Source organism: Anolis carolinensis, chromosome 5 (assembly GCF_035594765.1).
Source record: "Anolis carolinensis isolate JA03-04 chromosome 5, rAnoCar3.1.pri, whole genome shotgun sequence".
NCBI classification, from domain to species: domain Eukaryota; kingdom Metazoa; phylum Chordata; class Lepidosauria; order Squamata; family Dactyloidae; genus Anolis; species Anolis carolinensis.
The window spans coordinates 154,009,158-154,027,349 of record NC_085845.1 but is presented as its reverse complement, the minus strand read 5'-3'; the positions used below and the strand labels follow the sequence as shown (position 1 = coordinate 154,027,349).

The following is an 18,192-nucleotide window of genomic DNA, read 5'->3' as shown; positions in this document are numbered from 1 at the left end:
AGTTTATTTTTACCTGATTTGTTAGACACCCATATAATTGCCTCTGATGAGATGTGGCTCGTATTTCCTACTGCAATTGTTAATGGAATCTGCCACAAGTAGCTGCAAGACAAAGGAGGGGGATCTAAGAACAAATGTACTGAACTGGTTCTTCTCACTTAACAGCAGTCAGGGATTACATCAAAGAAATGAAACAATTTCAATAGCAGAACATAGATTTTGATTCTAACAAGTTACTTTGCCTTTAAAATGAATTTACTATTGGCAACAAAGCAATGATAAAGTCATTCATCTTTCAAAAAGGATACTGATGTCTTTTTACATACTATCATTACAAGACAGCTTCTAGTAAATTAAAGTGAGTTTTTAAAAACCACCAAAGGAAGAGCATAACTGAAATTAATTTAAGGAGAAAGAAGGATCTAACACGAACATTTGTTTTGGTTTAAGTGACAACATACGTATATTTCAAGTAAGGGCATTTTAAGTAGCTTCATAAAGGCTTCTGGTAATAACATTTCATCCCCACATGCTTATAGTCATATCCTTTTTAATTCAAGTGTAAAATGTTCTGGTTTATACCCATTTTACACAAATGTAAAATATGGGACAAATCAAGTTCCCATGCATTAATGTTATAAAATTCATATTAGAATAATGGGCACAAAGCTTATGTAATAATTTGCTACAGGAGTTCTTTTATATCCATTGTAATATATGAAATTGTTCCTGCAGGATCACTTGAAGCCTCGATCATCAAGAGTTAAAACAACAAACCCTGTTATAACAGTTGCTTCCTTTGAAAGATGCATAAATCAAAGCGTCTTACATATTTTGATGTACCCAATTACCCCACAAATGTATAATCTGGTGTATTGCTCAGTTGGAAAGTATTTCCCCAAGGAAGACTTTGGATTTTATACAGCATTCTCTTTGCAAATAATATCAACTAACACAGGTTTAGCTCTATATACATACATGAATGCTCAGCAAAGTTACCAATATAGCTTTAAACAAAGGCAGGGAGAAAAGAAGTTTCAATAAGCCAGGGGAATGATTCTCAAAGGCCCATTTTTGATATATTTAAGATGGAATTGCTGAACAAACAGAACACACATACAAACCCTGAATGTTAATAGCATTTGTTATGGTCATATTGATGCCTCATAATAGCTACAACATATCATACAATAATCAATGTCTGACTCTCTTGTATAAAGCTAATAGAAAGGACTATTTTGATCTAACAGAGCTCACCTGATTACTGACTTGCTCCACTAGCTAGAGATTCAAGTGCTTCTGAGGAAGAGTTACCTTGAAACAGGTAAAGTGATTTCTTCCCACTTTTCTTAATTGGGTCCCTGTTTCTATCCTACTTCTGAACTATTCCTTTCACTGTCTCCATCTATTAGTTCCAGCTGGGACAGACCTATTGATCCAAAGGAAACTTGTTAGTTATCACTTATATAAGTTCAACTGGTTCAATAAGTCAACACTAGATGGAATTAGCATTTGGATTTGGATGTTATAGAGAAGTGAAACTATGAGGTTCCTTGTTACAGAAAACAAAAATAGGATATTGGATTGAAGATATTAGAAATAGCAGACCAACACATCTGTAGAACAGCAAGCTGGGAAAGGCTCTTAGACAACATTGTATTTTATACAGACTCTAGAGACGGAGCAAACATTTTCAGTCAAATATCAAATTTACAACTTGGTGTCTACCTAGTATTGAATGTTTGCCATACATATGTTGTGCTCCACCCTGAGTACCCTTTGGGGTGAGAAGGGCGGAATATAAATGTTTTAAATAAATAGATAGATAGATAGTAATATTGATGGATATATGACAATTACTGAGAACCAGTGGGATGATTGCCTTACTTAATATGTTATTTTTTAAGCAGCCATGTTTCCAAACCATAAACAAAAGTGTAAAAACATTACCAGGCTTGGGCATATCGCAAGCAGTATAAACAGTAGGAGAGAATTAAAGGGGTTAAGGTCCCTCCTTTATAAGTGGAATCTTGGCTATAATGGCATATCCGGGTTAATTAAAAAGACCAAAATGGCTCCGGGTTGGTTCCTGCTGTTTCTGATTTTATTTTGGTGATTCATATACATTTTGTCTATCCCACATAGACTTTTTTATACCAGCTCACCAGGTTGGCTTCCTTTAACCAACCAACCATATCATTAGAAATAATTGGAACAAAATCTGGGACTTCTCAATTAGACTGGAAGTGTCCTAAATTATGTTTATGAAGAACCCTTCATTTCCACAAGAAGCATAGCTTAAGAAACCAACATTTGCTAGAAACTGTAGTTTTGCCTTGAGTAATGGAAGTCTTATTTGTTGTAATGAATTCTTGGTTATTAGTATAGCCAAGAGGAAACTGATTAACCCTGATATAGTGAAATGTTATTTTGAAATAACTATTTCAAAATTTGATTCTTTGCCACTAAACAAAGAAATACATGGTCATATTATTCATTTATGTCTTGCTCTCCCTGACAAATCTAAAGGATAATGACAAGCCAAGTGGGATTCACAAAACACACACACACACAACATGCCATTAAATTTATTGGGAGTTCACTGAGTCTAGATTATTAGGGAAGGCTGACAGAGCTAACTAGTCAGTATATTAAAATACAAAGCCATAAAAAGGGAAAGACACAATCACATATCTGTATGGCTTGCTTTTTACTGCAGTGGCAATTCAAAACATGGTTATGTGTTTAAACTTCATTGATTATACTGGATTGCAGCCCATCTTTTATTGCTACATTAAGATAAAGTGCAGTGTAACAGGTTTTAAATGACATCTAGTTAGATAATAGAATACACACTACTATTATAAATTTATACTAAAGTAAATTTTACCTTTTGAAAAAGATGTTTAAAATGACATGAATGGAAGAAATATGTCTGTAATAATGTTCATATTCAGCATACTGTCTTACTCCATGACTATAAGCACTGGCTGATAAATATGCTTGCTGTTCTGAAGTTTCTAATATACAGATACTGTACACCTATCTATATGAGTCCTTTCGTTCTCACTGAATTTTACTTTATACAATTTATTTTATTACTATGTAATATAGGATACTATTCTATAGTCATAATCTGTCAGCTGTTGAGCTAAAGCATTCAGTGGAAGGCTTACTCTGCGGGCAGAATTCAGATATTCTGTGGCACGACCATCATGCCAATGGAACTGTGTAGCCATGTCCTATAAAATTTGTGAGCCACAGACCTGGCACACAAAACTTTCAACCCAATAAACCGTATGGCAACAGAGCATGCATTTAGTGCCACATCCTGTTAGCGCATACTATCACATGTATATATAAATATCCTACATGTTCTGGTTCCACATTATGTGCACTGGAAGCTCACAAGAGAATTCCTTGTAGATAGGAAATTATGGCAGAAATAAACTCAGTACACAAAATTATGCCCTGGCTTCACAACCCAGCACAATACCAACTCTTCTCTACCTATAATCCTTATGCCTACATGCCTCAAGACTCAAGGCACAAATATTCATTAATTTATCAATCAGAATATTTATCCATTGACTCTCAACTTATTTGGGCATTTAAGGTGATAAACACCTGAGATAAATGGAATTTAAAAATAAATCCATGCAATGGGGAAGACCTCCCCCCCTCCCAAATTAAATCAGATTGAAAGGCCCATCCTGGTTTAGGGATCAAAGGCAACACAAAAAAGTGCAGTCTTTACTGCCTAGTGGAACCTCAAAAGGAATAAAACCACCTGAATTTCAGAGAATTCCGCAACTAAGGCTGAAAACACAGAGAAGCAATACACACCTCACACACGTAAGCATGGGGAAAAGAAGAAAGACAGCACTGGAAAGTAAAGCCTCCTCCAGATTATGCTGTATGCAAATAATGCCCTGTATATTGATTATATTGCTTTAACAGTGCAGTTACACAGAGATTTGATATTCATCCTTATACATAGTTGAGCTTTTTCTAGGCAAAATCTTGGTACTATATCTCAGTCATTTCCACCACTGGTCAAGCACTTCTGAGTGCAGATGTAAGGAAAAGAACCAGTAAATACATCTTTTAGAGCTACAATTCCAAAGGGTAAAGAGAGAAGCATCATTCTAGACTCCTTGGATAAGAAAAAGACCAAAGTCAGAGTATTGGTAGTGTCAGACAGCATCACACCATCTTTTCTCTTTTCATGAATGTATAGCTGATCTTCCTATGTTTCCCCTTGCTTTCCACAGACCACCCTCCCTCAAGCAAAGAATGCATTGCACACTCTGTTTCATGCAAACCACGGGGAAGGTTGACTAATGAAAATAATTTAGCCACCCAAGATAAAACAGTTGGACTCCACTGATGATCCTGTCAACAGCTTCTGGCTGTTTCATCTTGAACTGCTAATGTTTATAAAAGGCAAGGTACAATGCCCTTGCTAACTCAAGAAGCTTAAGCAATGGCTTAAGCAATGGATAGTTTCACCTACCCATATCTGAAAAAAAAAATCCTCTCTAGGAATGCAACTCATTGGTGACTTCTGGCAAAAGTGTATTTCAAAAGGATTCACTATTATCCATAGTTGACAATTTCTATGATAATTTCAGGAAGGTATATTCCATGGGCATGGGGATCATGCAGGAATATTTCCCTGACTCAGAAACTGGTGTCACAAGGAGTATTTCACTTAATATGCCATTATCTACACGGCAAGTATGACTAGTCAGTGAAAGGGTGCCAATAGTCTTTTTGCCCCAGATTCCAAATGTTTATTATCACCTCATTATAACAATGAAAATTTCTGGAACATGGCCATACAACTCGGAAATCTCAAAGCAACCCAAAATGATTTTTGGTATAGTTTACCGGACAGCTTGGCCTTAAAACAGTCTTGGGTTGTGTAACCTGTGAATGGTTGATTGTGCCAGTTGTGGAGACTTCTAGGGATGAGATTTGCCAGTTTCAGGATCTTTTTCCGGGATGTCCCACTGTAGAGTAACACTCCAAAACACAGCAACCCAGGTGATATGACTAGACTGTAATCCAATATGTCATTCCTTTTATTGGAAACTACATCTCAGATGCTAAGCAATACAATCTTTATCTATGCAATATGTACTACATGCTGAAAGACTGTGGAAAATAAAACTCCTCCCCCCACCAACTTATTATCATCTGACTTCAGCTGGCCTCGAAATTGGGTTAGTGTGCTGCTGTAGATATGATTGAAGGTTTCCAGGCCTGAAGGTTCATCACTGATCTGACTACAAATAGGATCCTGTAAATACAATGCTGAGGTCCCATTTTTTCCTAAAAGTCATCTAGTAGTTATTTTAGACATTTATACATATATCTGTTGTGCAGTGTTTCAGTGGATCCTTTAAAAGATGTTTCAGATGAACTTCATGAAAAAGTATCTTGGGTTTTGAAGGTAGAATGGGTTCCACTGTCCAACTATTTGGGGAAGCCCACTGGAAGTGAGGAAAGAAATACAGAGGAAAGTAGTATTGAGGAAAATGAGCATGAAGAGGGGGAGGCAATGATTTTTTCTTGGCTACATTGACAGCTGGCCTGCCAGGCACCATCAGATGCAGGACTGGTCAAGTAGTTGCCAAACTGAACTGTTGTAAAACTGAAGAACTTGTTGGCCCAGCTAGGGAGAAGGCTATAAATCTATGAAGTTTTCCCCCCTGCTTGATTCAAATGGGCATGATGAAGGGGACTTTGACCTTACTAGTGAATTGTGACTTGAATTTGAATTTTAATAAGTTATTCCATCTCTGTGGATTTCCACCCCTGAAAATCTCCCACTTGTGTAACAGAAAGAGAGAATGTTTTGACAGTGCAGTTTGGTATGTAGTATAGATTAGGACGGGACATTACATTATGTAACAAAATTTGAAAAAAAAATATGTTCCTGGTTTGAAAGTGCTATTTCCTGTTTAATTGTGCAGTACTTACTTTGAAATGCAGAAGAAGGCTGAGATTTAAAAAATGTGAATTTGAAAAGAAGAGAATTTGAGAATGGGTTGCCAAGAGAGGAGAAGGGAATGAAAAGGAGTGAAGGAATTTGAAATTTGTTGCCAAGCACAGGGGAAAGATGTGTGTAAGAGGTGAAGGAAGAGAGCGGCATGACCTGAAAGGGATGGGAAGGGGAAGATAGTTTTGAAGGAAATATTGTTTTGGAAAAACACTATTGTTTTGAAACAGAGAGAAACAGAGGTGTCAGATTGAAGGACAGGGCTGAGAGGGAGGAAGTGCAGACAGGAAAGAGGGAAAAGGTTTGCATGTGTGTGCAGGTTTACTAAAATCAGACTCTGGTCTACCTACCATAAAACCCGTTATATAGATCAGTCTGGTGTAGTGGTTGACCATTACACACCCACCCTTAGTGTTTTTTCACATATTAAACTATTGTATTTTAATCTAATTTCTGGTTTCTGATTGGAAATAAATACTATAAATATTTGGTCACTGTGCCTCAACAATACTCCAGAAACTTTGTTGAATTGGTTGAGGTTGTGAGATATTAATTGAAAAACTATAGAAAAGGGTGCTGCAGGATGTCCTGCAAAAACAAAGTTTTTGCAGTTTAATAAACTTTTTAATGTTTTTATGATAGAGCCAATTAGGAAATGACATTTACAACCCAGGAACAAAAAATGTGTTGCATAGTGTTATTAAAGATAGAATGATTACATATGATTTTTGAAGGACAAGCCTTTAGGCTTTTGCAAAAGGCTGTCCTACTTCACCAATCACTTGTATAAAGATGCAACAACCGACATGATGTAATTGGGTTCCCAAATTGCTCTCAGCAATTCTCTTTGTAAATGTAGCAGTAATGTAATAGAGGACTGTTGTTCACTTTGATTGGTGACTGGCTAAAACAAGAAGTGTTTGAAGAAGTAACTAGAGTTTTTTCAATGGAGGGAAGGAAACAGTGGGGTCACTAGTTGTAGATAATAATTGAGGCTGATGACAACCAAAACATACTATGGAGAGCCTAAAAAGTTAAACTGGGACAATAGACAGGAAGTGATTAATCATTTTAATATAGGGAAATACAAATGTATACGTTGGGGATGGGGAATCCTGATGTCAGATATATATATATATATATATATATATATATATATATATATATATATATCTGTAAGCCGCCCCGAGTCCCTCTGGGGAGATGGTGGCGGGGTACAAAAATAAAATAATAATAACAATTATTATTATCATTATTATTATTATTATTATTATTATTATTATTATTATTATTATTATTATTATTATTATTGGGTCCTAAATGACAATGATGTGATAGAGACAGAAATCATTATGAAGGAGAGCTGAATAAAAGCATGATTCCAATAATAGGCACCGTGCCCACAAAGCTGATGAAAATACTAAATGACAGTTTAGTAAATATGTGACAAATTGAGTTGTGTTTCTGGTGAAGCAATTACCATTCTAGTCATATGAATTTCACTTGAGAGTAAGGTTAATCATTTTGTGTTATTGTTGGTTTTGCATGTATACCTGCAAAATTCATAAATTATATCAACAGCAACTATAAATGATACGTATTCCTGCATCGCAAGGGATTGGACTGGTCTCTTTCAACCTTATGATTCTATGTCTACAATAGATCAAAATTCACAACAACTTAATTTTGGTTTATTGGTAGTTTGAATTCTTGAAAATAGAATACTGCAAAATAGGAAAGCGTCAGCAATTTAGAAAGATCCATTGTATGGCAGTATAACAAAAACAATTCTCTTAATGGCTCCTGTTTTTCTCACCTACTTTTTGAAGATTAATTAACCTTTGCCAGTCATTTAAGCTTATTACAATAATGGTGTTTTTAAAAGTATAGAACAAAGCAAAATGGTAAATTGAGTTAGGACAGTCTTACTATAATTGATCAGCACTTCTGCACTAAACCATAAACTATATGGCCCTAATGTTGCTACAAATGCAGGCAGCTCACATATAACAACTGGTATCCCTGGACATGCATACCTAATCTCTGAAAAACAGCCATTTAAGCATTCAGCTAGCTTAATAATATTCAGACTGCTATTGCAAGGTAGACGGACAAGAGCTTCTACAACTAACCCAAAATTTTGTAGGAATGTCTGAAGCTCTCTTGCTAAGTTGAAATTGGTTTTCCCTTTCGAAGTATTATTCCCTCCAATCTTTCTCGAAATATTATTTGCTTTTCATTAAATCTGCTCTATTTTTATTCAACTTCTTCCTGTGGTAAAACAGTTTTCTTCCACATCTTCAGCTCATTAGAGCACAGAACCAAACAAATTATTGAACCCTTTTTATTATAAATACTTCAATGACTTTGGCTACTCAGTAGTCAGTGACATAAAATTTCAAGATATACTGAAAAGGAAGACTATAATTAATACCATTTCCCTGTTTAAATCAATAATCACTATATCCTTTATAAACAATATTAAGTGTCATTAAAAATTAAATTGGAATCTTGGGCGTTTTAAATTTTTAACTTCAAGGCAAGCCATGTGAAATGAAGATAGACAAAGTAAACTCTGAGTCTGTGTTTGCATGTTTATTATTATTTTTCATCATGGAGATTAAAAGAGAAGTAAAACTAAACTTCAGTAACCGGCTACATTTATTTTTCATCTTGGTGGTATAAATACACAAAGCCATTAACCACAGAAGAATTAATTAGAATAATTATAACATTGTAGAAATTCTAAACATGTGGTTAAAATCCTTTCAAGAGCAAGTTGTTTTAAGTGAATAATTCTCTTCCCTTGGAAAAAATGTTCTGAGCAAGAAACAGGAAGGAAAGAAATCCAAAAATTTCAGCTAAAATGCATATTATCAACATGCATATTACAAACAGAACTTCAACTCTTTTTCTTCTAAGCATCTGCCTCATATAATGTTGTCCTGGAGCTGTTTTGAGCTACACTTAAGTGGACAAACTAGATATAAGAATTGCTCCTCATGTCCCAACCTTAGTAGGTGGCTCAAAGTAAGCAAGTTTTCTTTTCACATACTGAATATTCATGGATACTTACATGTATTCTATGGAAATGTATGTCCAGAACCACTAGGCAACCATCTACACAGGGCAAATCTCCTAGCCCTGATCTAGAGTTGGGTATTCTGGATCAGTGCCGGGGGAGTCTGGAGAAGCACTTGCTGTGTGAAGTTCATAGAGTTGGAGAGACCATAAGGGCCATCCTGTTGAAGATCTGTCACTAGAGGCTGATGGTTTAACTGATGATTCAGAGAGGATTGTGAGTTTTCCTGTGGCACAAAGTGATGGGCCCTCAAGTCTGGGAAATGGTGGTTCTCTCTGAGAAAAAGTGCAGGGACTCAAGGGCATTCAGGGGAGTGGAGGGACCCAAGGGCATTCAGGGGAGTCAGAAGTAGAAACAGAAGATAAGGAATCGAACGAAGAGCTGAGTGACAAGGAGGGATCCCATAGGAACCTACCTGCAGCTATGGAGATCAACAAAAGTTTTTGTTTACAAATCAGAGCCGAAAATAGATTGTGTTGTTCAGGGAGATTATGTGGGAAAGTTGTGAAAGAAATTCACGAGAAACAGAATGATTTCATGGGTGTCTGTTATACAACAAGTTGTTTACCTTAAGGTCAGTTCAGGCAACGCTGCGTTAGAATGAGAAGCTAAGCCTAAATTCTCTTGTTCCTGGTTCAAGTCAAGCTTTGATTTTTGGATTTAATATGCTCTGGAAGTTTTCTATGTTCCTGTTCATGTTCTCCTGTTCAAGTCCTACTAGTTATATCTTCCTGATTGTGGACTTATGCTGTATCTGTGATTCCTGGCTGTTACTGGTCTTTGTCACCTATGCAACTTTATGAGACATTTGGATTATTGTTTGGTTCTCACCGTTTGCTAAACCTTTTTTGGATTATAAGTCTTCCTTCCTTATTCCTGATTTTGGTTTTTTTTTAACAATAAACTGTTTGCTTATATTTCTGAATTCTTGTGTGGCGCAGTGGTCATAGGTGTTTCCGGGCCAGGAGTGCAACACATCCAAATAATCCCCTGCAATAAAGAGTGTATCCATCTGCATGATCAATCTGTGATAAGCCCTTGTGAATGCAGTAGGTCTTAAATCTGACCTGCTATTCATCACACATTTAATCGAGGGGGTGGAGCAAAGAAAATTTGTACAAAGATAAGCAATATTCTGCCAGTCACCCTCCAGCAGGTTGTCCAGACAACCTATACCCTCTACATAAAAACCCATATGTAGTTAAAATCCCACTTCTCATTCCACAAACTAGATGTGTGTGTAAATTGTTTAAATGTCAATGTAAATTCCAAAAAGCTTCCATAAGTGGCAGAAAAAGAACCATCTTGGGGCCTTGTAGAGGTTGTTGGGGGTGAACTGTATTTTGCCAGCTATTACCTTATTCACAAAGAAGGCTGCCTGCATTTCAATTTGTTGGTACATAGTGTTGCCCAACCACTTCTGGCAGTTCTCCAAGATAAGGTTGCCTGATAACATTTTTATTATCAACCAGTACATTAAAAAGGAATAAAACATGGCAAGGACATACTTTATATTAGGATAATTTATAAAGTGTTTTTTCCATCTCCTCCTCCCTCTTTTTCCACCTCATATTGTTTTATATTCTCTTTATTTGTTGCTTCTATAATGCATGCTGTAAAAAATAATGTCACGAAAATAACTGAGGGCAAGGATGACACTGTTACTGTTATACTATCCCCTATATCCCAAAAGTCAATTCCTAGATTCATTGTCTGCTAAATGGATCATTATTCTACCAACAAAAGGGGGTTATAAAATTAAAAATACAAAAATAATCTACTAGGCCTACATAAAATTTTCTTTTTCTTTTGTAAAATATAATTTTATTGCTAAAATATATGAAATGGGGAGGGGTATAGGAATAATTATAGAGTAGAGACTTTTAAAAACATTTTATATTATCAGCTTTTTCCACCGTTGTCTAATACAAAAAGGTTACTGTGATGTTAAAAAGGAGAAGAAAAAAAGAAGAAAAATTAATTTCTTACTTAGTTTAAAACAAAAATAATAGAAAAGTGGATATAGAATTGGGATCTTGCTATTCTTGTCTCTAACTCCCCCTTTTTCTTTTTGTTAATCTTACATCTCTGTAATTTTCTTTTAAAAAGAAAAATGTCTTGATTTAGCAGCACTAAATACTGAGTTAGACACACATTCATATGAATAATCTAATAAACTAGTCAATGCACTTCCAGGGCCAAACACTTCCCATTGGAAAACTTTAATATTACCTTTCTAATTAAAAATGTATTTAGGAAAAAAGTGAAACAGGTAGATTTTTAGAATTTTTTAGCTGCCAAAAGATTATGTCTATGTGATTTCAGCATTCAAACTAAATGAAAAGAAATTATTTGAAAATATAGACTTTCACAGATGTGAATATAATGGTATGGCCCCAAACAATGTGCATACTCATTCTCACAAGCTGCTACGGATAGTGAAGGCACCCATGCAGTTTTGGAATGTAACACATACAGCCTTATATGAATGCAGCATAATTTGGAAATGGCATGTTTGCACGACCAACCTCCCTTCCGTCTTGAAACAATCCAATTGCCACATTGGGCAAAGAGAAAGACTATGTAATCTAACTAGATGATGGCAATGCAAAACTGAATTGTTTCAAGGGCCTTTTAAAAAAACCTACAATATGCTTAGTTAAATATATATTATTATGTTTCCACTACCCCATTGAGAGAGCAGGAAGCCCCATTCTGCCCACTGTATGATTACTTCTCATTAAACAGCTAGCTCCTGCATAATGCTATGCCACCTGTATAAGAACTACAGGTAACCATAAAGAGGTTATAAGGAATTATAGTTATAATTTACTACAATATATTCAGGAAAAAAGAGGGAAAGCATAGAGTAAAAATAGTTAGCAAACTATATTACATTGGTTTTCAGTACTTATGTAGCATCAGTTTAAATAAGCCTGTTGTCATCTGGATCCAGATTTCACATATCTAAAAAGGATTTGTGGTGGTTCCTGTTTACTTATTTTCACTCATTTTTAAAGTAATTTAAACTTTTCAGGTATTAGTACTAGTCCCTCAGAAAGCCCTCTCCTTTTTAAAAAATAAAATAAAAAACGCTAGCAAATTTAGCAGAAGTTCTTTAACCTTCCATCATTTCAAAAATCTACAAAAATCCTCTCTGGTTTCCCACCAAAATGGTACCTGGTATTGCTAGAATCTGTATTTACTATTTCAAGAGGGATCTTCTACTTGCATAGTCCCTTTTAAAAGCAGCTCTGGAATCTTGTCAGCTGTGTTTCTTGCCCATTTATACACCTCAAGAATCTAACCTTAGCATTAGCCCTCAATTGTTATCATACTTTCCCCCCTGCCTCACAAATCTAGTTGTAGTGTTTCAGAGAGGTCCTTCATCTTTTGTAGCACATTTAAAAATATTTTCCCATGAGTTATAGCAATCCCCATATTTTGACTGCATAGGGAATTGCCTGCATTTGGAATGTCATCCTGGGAGGAACACCTTTGACAACAACTGGACTGTTTTTATTTGTTTCTAGCAAACACTATATTTGGTATTGCAATTTAGGGCTAATCTACATGTACACCAAAATCTGGGGCTGGTCTGGAGCAGAAATGTATCAGACCAGCCCTGGATTCTACTGAGCTGTTAGGAAACTCTGCCCTTGATCCACATCAGCAGCAGGAGTAGAATCCAGATCCAGATCAGAGCTTTTTAAACATTTTTTGCTCAAGGTAAAATTTCTTCCCCAATTTTTTTACATGACCCTAAGTATATAGGTTTATAAAATAGGTATAAAAACAAAACATTTACTAACAATATACCAGCATTTGCAAGGCTTACTAAACAAGCTGATTTTCCATTTTGTAGAGTACAGCTGAAGCATTTTATCCAGAGTCCACTGTAAACACTGCACATTGTTGTTAACAGAGTTGTGTAAATAGGTGGTGTTCAGAAACCTTTTACTGTTGCCAATTTTTTGTGATCCCAACACTGAGCTAAGGGGGCCCAATTTGAGGCCAGGGTCCATGGTTTAAGAAACAGTGGTCCACTATCCAGTCAACCAGTTGAGCCCCATTGTATGGACATTGTTATTTGACTTGTTTGTTGCTGGCACTCCAGCAGCCAACAAACTTGGAAAAGCTTCTTGGTATCACTGGGCATCTTTGCTGACATCAGCAAAGGCACAGGCATGACTAAGGACCCTTTTACACTGCATATAATCCAGATTATCAAAGCAGATAATCCACATTATCTGCTTTTAACTGGATTATATGAGTCCACACTGCCATATAATCCAGATCAAAGCAGATAATATGGATTTTATGTGGTAGTGTAGATGGGAATTGTTGTAATTGGGCCAAGGGGCGGTAATGATTCTACAGGTGAAATAGCTAGAAGGAGAAAAAGGGCTAACAGAGAGCAGGTGCTTGATGAAGAACAAGTAAAGCGAGTCCGGGAAATACTTAGGGCTCCTTCGGAGGATGAGACATTTTATGGGTTTTCTAGTGATGAGGAGTCCATACTAGATGATGATTTCGCAGAGAGTAGAGGAACCAAAAGGTCTACTCAAGAGCATGAGTCAGATGAGGAAAGAGAAAGGAAAAAGATCTGGGACATACCTACTGCTCCCACGGATGAGGAGACTTTTGAGGGATTCTCTGGGAATGATGGGTCTGGGAGTGAGATGGAGAGTGCTGACTGGACTCAAGTAAATGTGGATGATGAGCCAACCCATGGGGCTGCATCAGGGGATTGGCAAGCCTCTCATACTTCTGGGAAATGGGGAGATCTAAGTCTTGAACAGAGATGGAGGGGTTGGGGGGATGGGAGGCAAGGTCCAATAACAAGATCAAGATCAGCTGTGATTGATAAGGAAAGGGCGGAGGTCTCATCAGCATCAGACTCCGATGAGTAAGTTAAAAGTAGAGTTTGGAGAACTATTGCCTTGCAGAAGGCAAGGTGTCTTTTGGGATGTTGTTTTGTCGCTGCCTGTCTCCTTGGGTCCTGGCTGTACAGCTTCGTGTGTTCCTGAATCCGGATTACTTCCTGCTTTGGCGTTCCTGTTTGACGACTGCTTTGGCATCTCTGCTTTGGCATTTCTGGCTCCTTGACTCCGGTCCGTTTCCTGATGACGACATCGTTTGCTCCTGCTTCAGCGTTCCCTGCTTTGGCATTCCTGTTTCGGTGTTTCTGGCTTGGTATTTCTGGCTCCTGATTCCAGTTTGCTTCCTGACAACGGCCCTGTTTACTCCCACTTTGGCGTTTCTGGCTTGACATTCCTGGCTTCCACTGGCTCCTGAACTTGGCTTGCTTTTGACAACGACAGCGCTTACCCCTTTGAATTGGCGTTTTGGCTTCCTTTGTGCCTTTTGAATTCAGGCTTGACTCCTGGCTTTGTGTTGAGAGCAGTTAGCTCTCTCCTGACTCTTTGTGCCACAGCATAGCGTGGCGGTTGCTTTTTGGAATGTTTTGAATGTGTTTAAACCAGATTATCAGGCTAGATAATCCGGATTATCTCTCTGCTCCCGTTTAAGTGCTTTATTTGTTGCAGAAATGTTTTCCTTTTGTTATAACACTGAAGTTTTGAGTTCTATACTTTAATTAATAAACACTTGTTATTACTACTTGTGCATGTGGCACTTTAAGAGGAGTCTATGTCCTGACAGGAATTAAGGAGAAAGGGGGGGGGGGGGGTAAAGTTTGGCATCAGTATAATCAAGCTCTTAGACATTGACCAAAAGCCTTCTAATGAAGTTTGAGATCCCTAGTATAATACTCTGATAATTAAGAGCTGCCACAGACAGGCAGACACAGAGATCTTATCTTTTACTATAATATATGTACAAACATTAAAATATAACAGAGCAGATTGCTTCATTAATCCTAGCCCTGGTTATATGTGCCTGGCCTGAATCCCTTACTGGGAGAAAAGAAACAGAAAATTTAATAAAATAAATATAGGGAGGAAGTTTTAAGGCCTGCTCTAGGGAACAATACAAGCTTAATTATAGCACACTGGCAACAAATCATTATTAGAAACATGAAATAAAGCTTTTCGCAGACAGTTCATCCATGCCACCCCATTGTGAACAGAATTTTAATCTCTTATATGACAAATGAATGTATTTCTCATGAAAAACTTAACATGGTGTTACTGCTCTTTTAGACCTACAGATTATTTTTTAAAAAAACAATACCCTGAAATTTTGGCTAACAATAATAGAAAATATGATAGCATAATGCTAATGAATCATCAAAGTGTTTCATGATGCTGTTTTATCTTATAGTAAGCTTTTAATGATATATGGTGGTTTGTGGCACCAACACGGCTACCTACTGTACCATTCATTTATTTCTCATGTTCAAATAACTCCTTGAGCTGAGGTACATATCAAATTAAAGCAAAAGATAAAAAAAGAACCAGAAATAAGTATTGAAGATGGTTTCTCAATGCCGTAGCATCTGAAATTGATGAGAACCAAGAGATGGCTAAATTCTACAACATTACAAATTTATTTTACTAGATCTTTGTCTACAATCTTTCTTTTCTTCTGAACCTTTGAATGGGATTGCATTGCTGCAAAGCCATTCAGAAGAAGGCAGATATATTTTTAGAGGTCTGGGATATAATTACATAGAAATTAGGCATTTGTAATCACATTCAAGTATGGAACATTAATTGTATGTTAGCAATTAATGTGCACTTTAAATAAATCAATCATGAATCAAACCAATTAAAGTGTTAGTAAACACCATTCTTCCAAGTTGTGTTAACCCACAAAAGTTATATTCCATCCCATTATCTGAAACAATGTATATTTTGAAATATGCATGTTAAATTATTTCTCTCAGCCATTGTTATGTGGTGTTTGACTTTTAAATATGTCTACAAACCCTACTCAGTCATAAGTGGTACCTAAAAATCATACTTTTCAGGGGAGATAAACTTCAGCTTTGGGATGCTCACAAGCAATCTAATTGTTTAAAAGTAAGATCTAAGAGCATACCTGGAGAAACATCAATAAGGGCAGAATTCATGCAGCTCTCTAGATCAGGCACGAGCAAACTTTTTAGAAAGGGGGGCACATGCTGGCCTGTGCCAGTGGGCCAGGCCAGGGAGGAAGGTTGGCTTTGGGGGGAGGCAGGGTGACAGATGCCATGGTAAGAGGTCTGGGTCCAATTGGCGTGGAGATAAAGGGACAGCAATGTGTGTCTGCAGGGTGCTCCTCTTCATGGGAGGATACAGCGGCCCACCGTGTCCTACCGCAAAGCGAGGGGCTTAACAGGCGGCTGGGAGAGGCTCTTGAACCCCACACAGCTGCATGTCCTGTAGGATGCCCCTCTTTGCGGGAGGATATGGTGGCCTGCCATGTCCTTCTGCAAAGAGGAGGGCTTGACAAGTGGCTGGGCAAGGCTCTTTAGTCCCGCACTGCTGCCTGTCCTGCAGGCCACTCCTATTTGCAGGGAAATGACAGCCCATCATGTCCTGCAATCCAACAACATCTGGAGCGGCATAACAAATCCAACTTCAGTAAATTACTTTAAATAGATATGTCTTACCAACAGTAATAAATCCAGTCTTCCTCATCAAGACTTATTTCCCCTTTTTAACTGACTGTTATACTGAGTACAAGTTCAAATTTAAAAGTTAAGAAACTGTTTCTTTTTTTTTAAGTTAAGAAACTGTTTCTATCCTCTTGTTAATGTATAACTGTACTCACCACAACTAACTCACCTGCATAGATGAACATAAAAGTCAGGTGATTGGGAGAAACTAACTGACCCCCCACCCCCCCGGCATGGAATTATAGTTTGACAGCACTTTAATTGCATTGATCCATCCTAGTTATCATTGCACCAGACCTCTCTGCAAGGAGGGTAAATATCTAACAGAATATCTAATACATTACATAATTCCATAACATTGCCCATGGCAGTGAATATGGTGTCTCAAACTCCTATAATCCTATTGTGTGGATACAGGTTAAGGCTGCACCTACGGTGTAGATTTTATGCAGTTTGAGACAACATTACCTGACATGACTTAATGCTTAGTAGCTATAGTTTGAATAGATCTTCTCTGCCAAATAGAACTAGCACCATACCAAACTACAACTACCATAATTCAATGGTACTGAGCTACGGCCGCTAATTCTACAGTGAAGTGCATATTACTGAAATTCTAATGTAAGCTTTCATTTCCATTTCACATTGATATCTGCCCTGATCTATAAATGTTCTGTACATTTAAAAATAAACAAGAGAAAAATTCAAAAAATGAAAATGTACAGATACTGGCACCACTATATAGTTCTTATATAGTTTATATTCTTACAGTATATAGTTTATGCAATATAGTATAAATATAGAAAATATAGTAATTTACTTATAATTTATAATTGTTTAATTAATATGGGCATTTCTTATTAGACACCAATGTAATACGTATTGAGACAAATGAAAAGTGTTGTAGTTATACTAGGTAAGTACCTGTTGTTTCCAAGACCAGAATCTTTGGTTTTGACATCGAGATCATAAATAAAATGTTCCTGGGAAATTCCTACAATATTGTCTGTAGTTTCGTTTCCCATGATGGTGATAACAGGATAACCCATCTGGAGTGTCCACTGATCCATTACTACTTGAATATTCACAAATTTCCCAACCTTTCTAAGTGCCTTTAAAGGAAAAAAGAACATAAAGTCCCATTTATATGCTGACATAATACCACCAGTACAATCTCTTATAGGGAAAAATGCACAGATTTGCATAACATGCTTTATGCAGATACATTAATCTAAGTTGATTTTAGGCTGATTTAAATATTTATAATTCTATGGATATATAATAAAAATTATTCCAAGATATTGACATAATTAATATTTCCTTACTTTCACTTTAAACAGTAAACCATAGTTTGGCCTTGCATTCCCTGCCTATGTAATAATTAAATACAGTATGGAAAGACAAAGCAAAGACCCCAAAAAGAGATATACAACTCTGCACCATCTTCCTGATCTCTAAACTATGGTTAAGAACATCCCAAAACATCCCTAGAGATTGGAAGTATGGAACATTACTCCAGACCTCCCATTTCAAAATTAT

The 18,192-nt window shown here is 36.7% G+C and overlaps 1 protein-coding gene across 1 annotated transcript in view; it reads right to left on the bottom strand.

Moving 5' to 3' along the window:
* trhde (thyrotropin releasing hormone degrading enzyme) overlaps positions 1-18,192 on the bottom strand; it is a 328,094-nt gene that overhangs the window by 56,478 nt on the left and 253,424 nt on the right. The window contains exons 9-10 of the mRNA XM_062982616.1: positions 17,578-17,765; positions 14-102 (exon numbers count right to left, since the gene is read on the bottom strand). Coding sequence (XP_062838686.1) covers positions 14-102; positions 17,578-17,765 — 277 coding nt within the window. The remainder of the gene's footprint in view (positions 1-13; positions 103-17,577; positions 17,766-18,192) is intronic.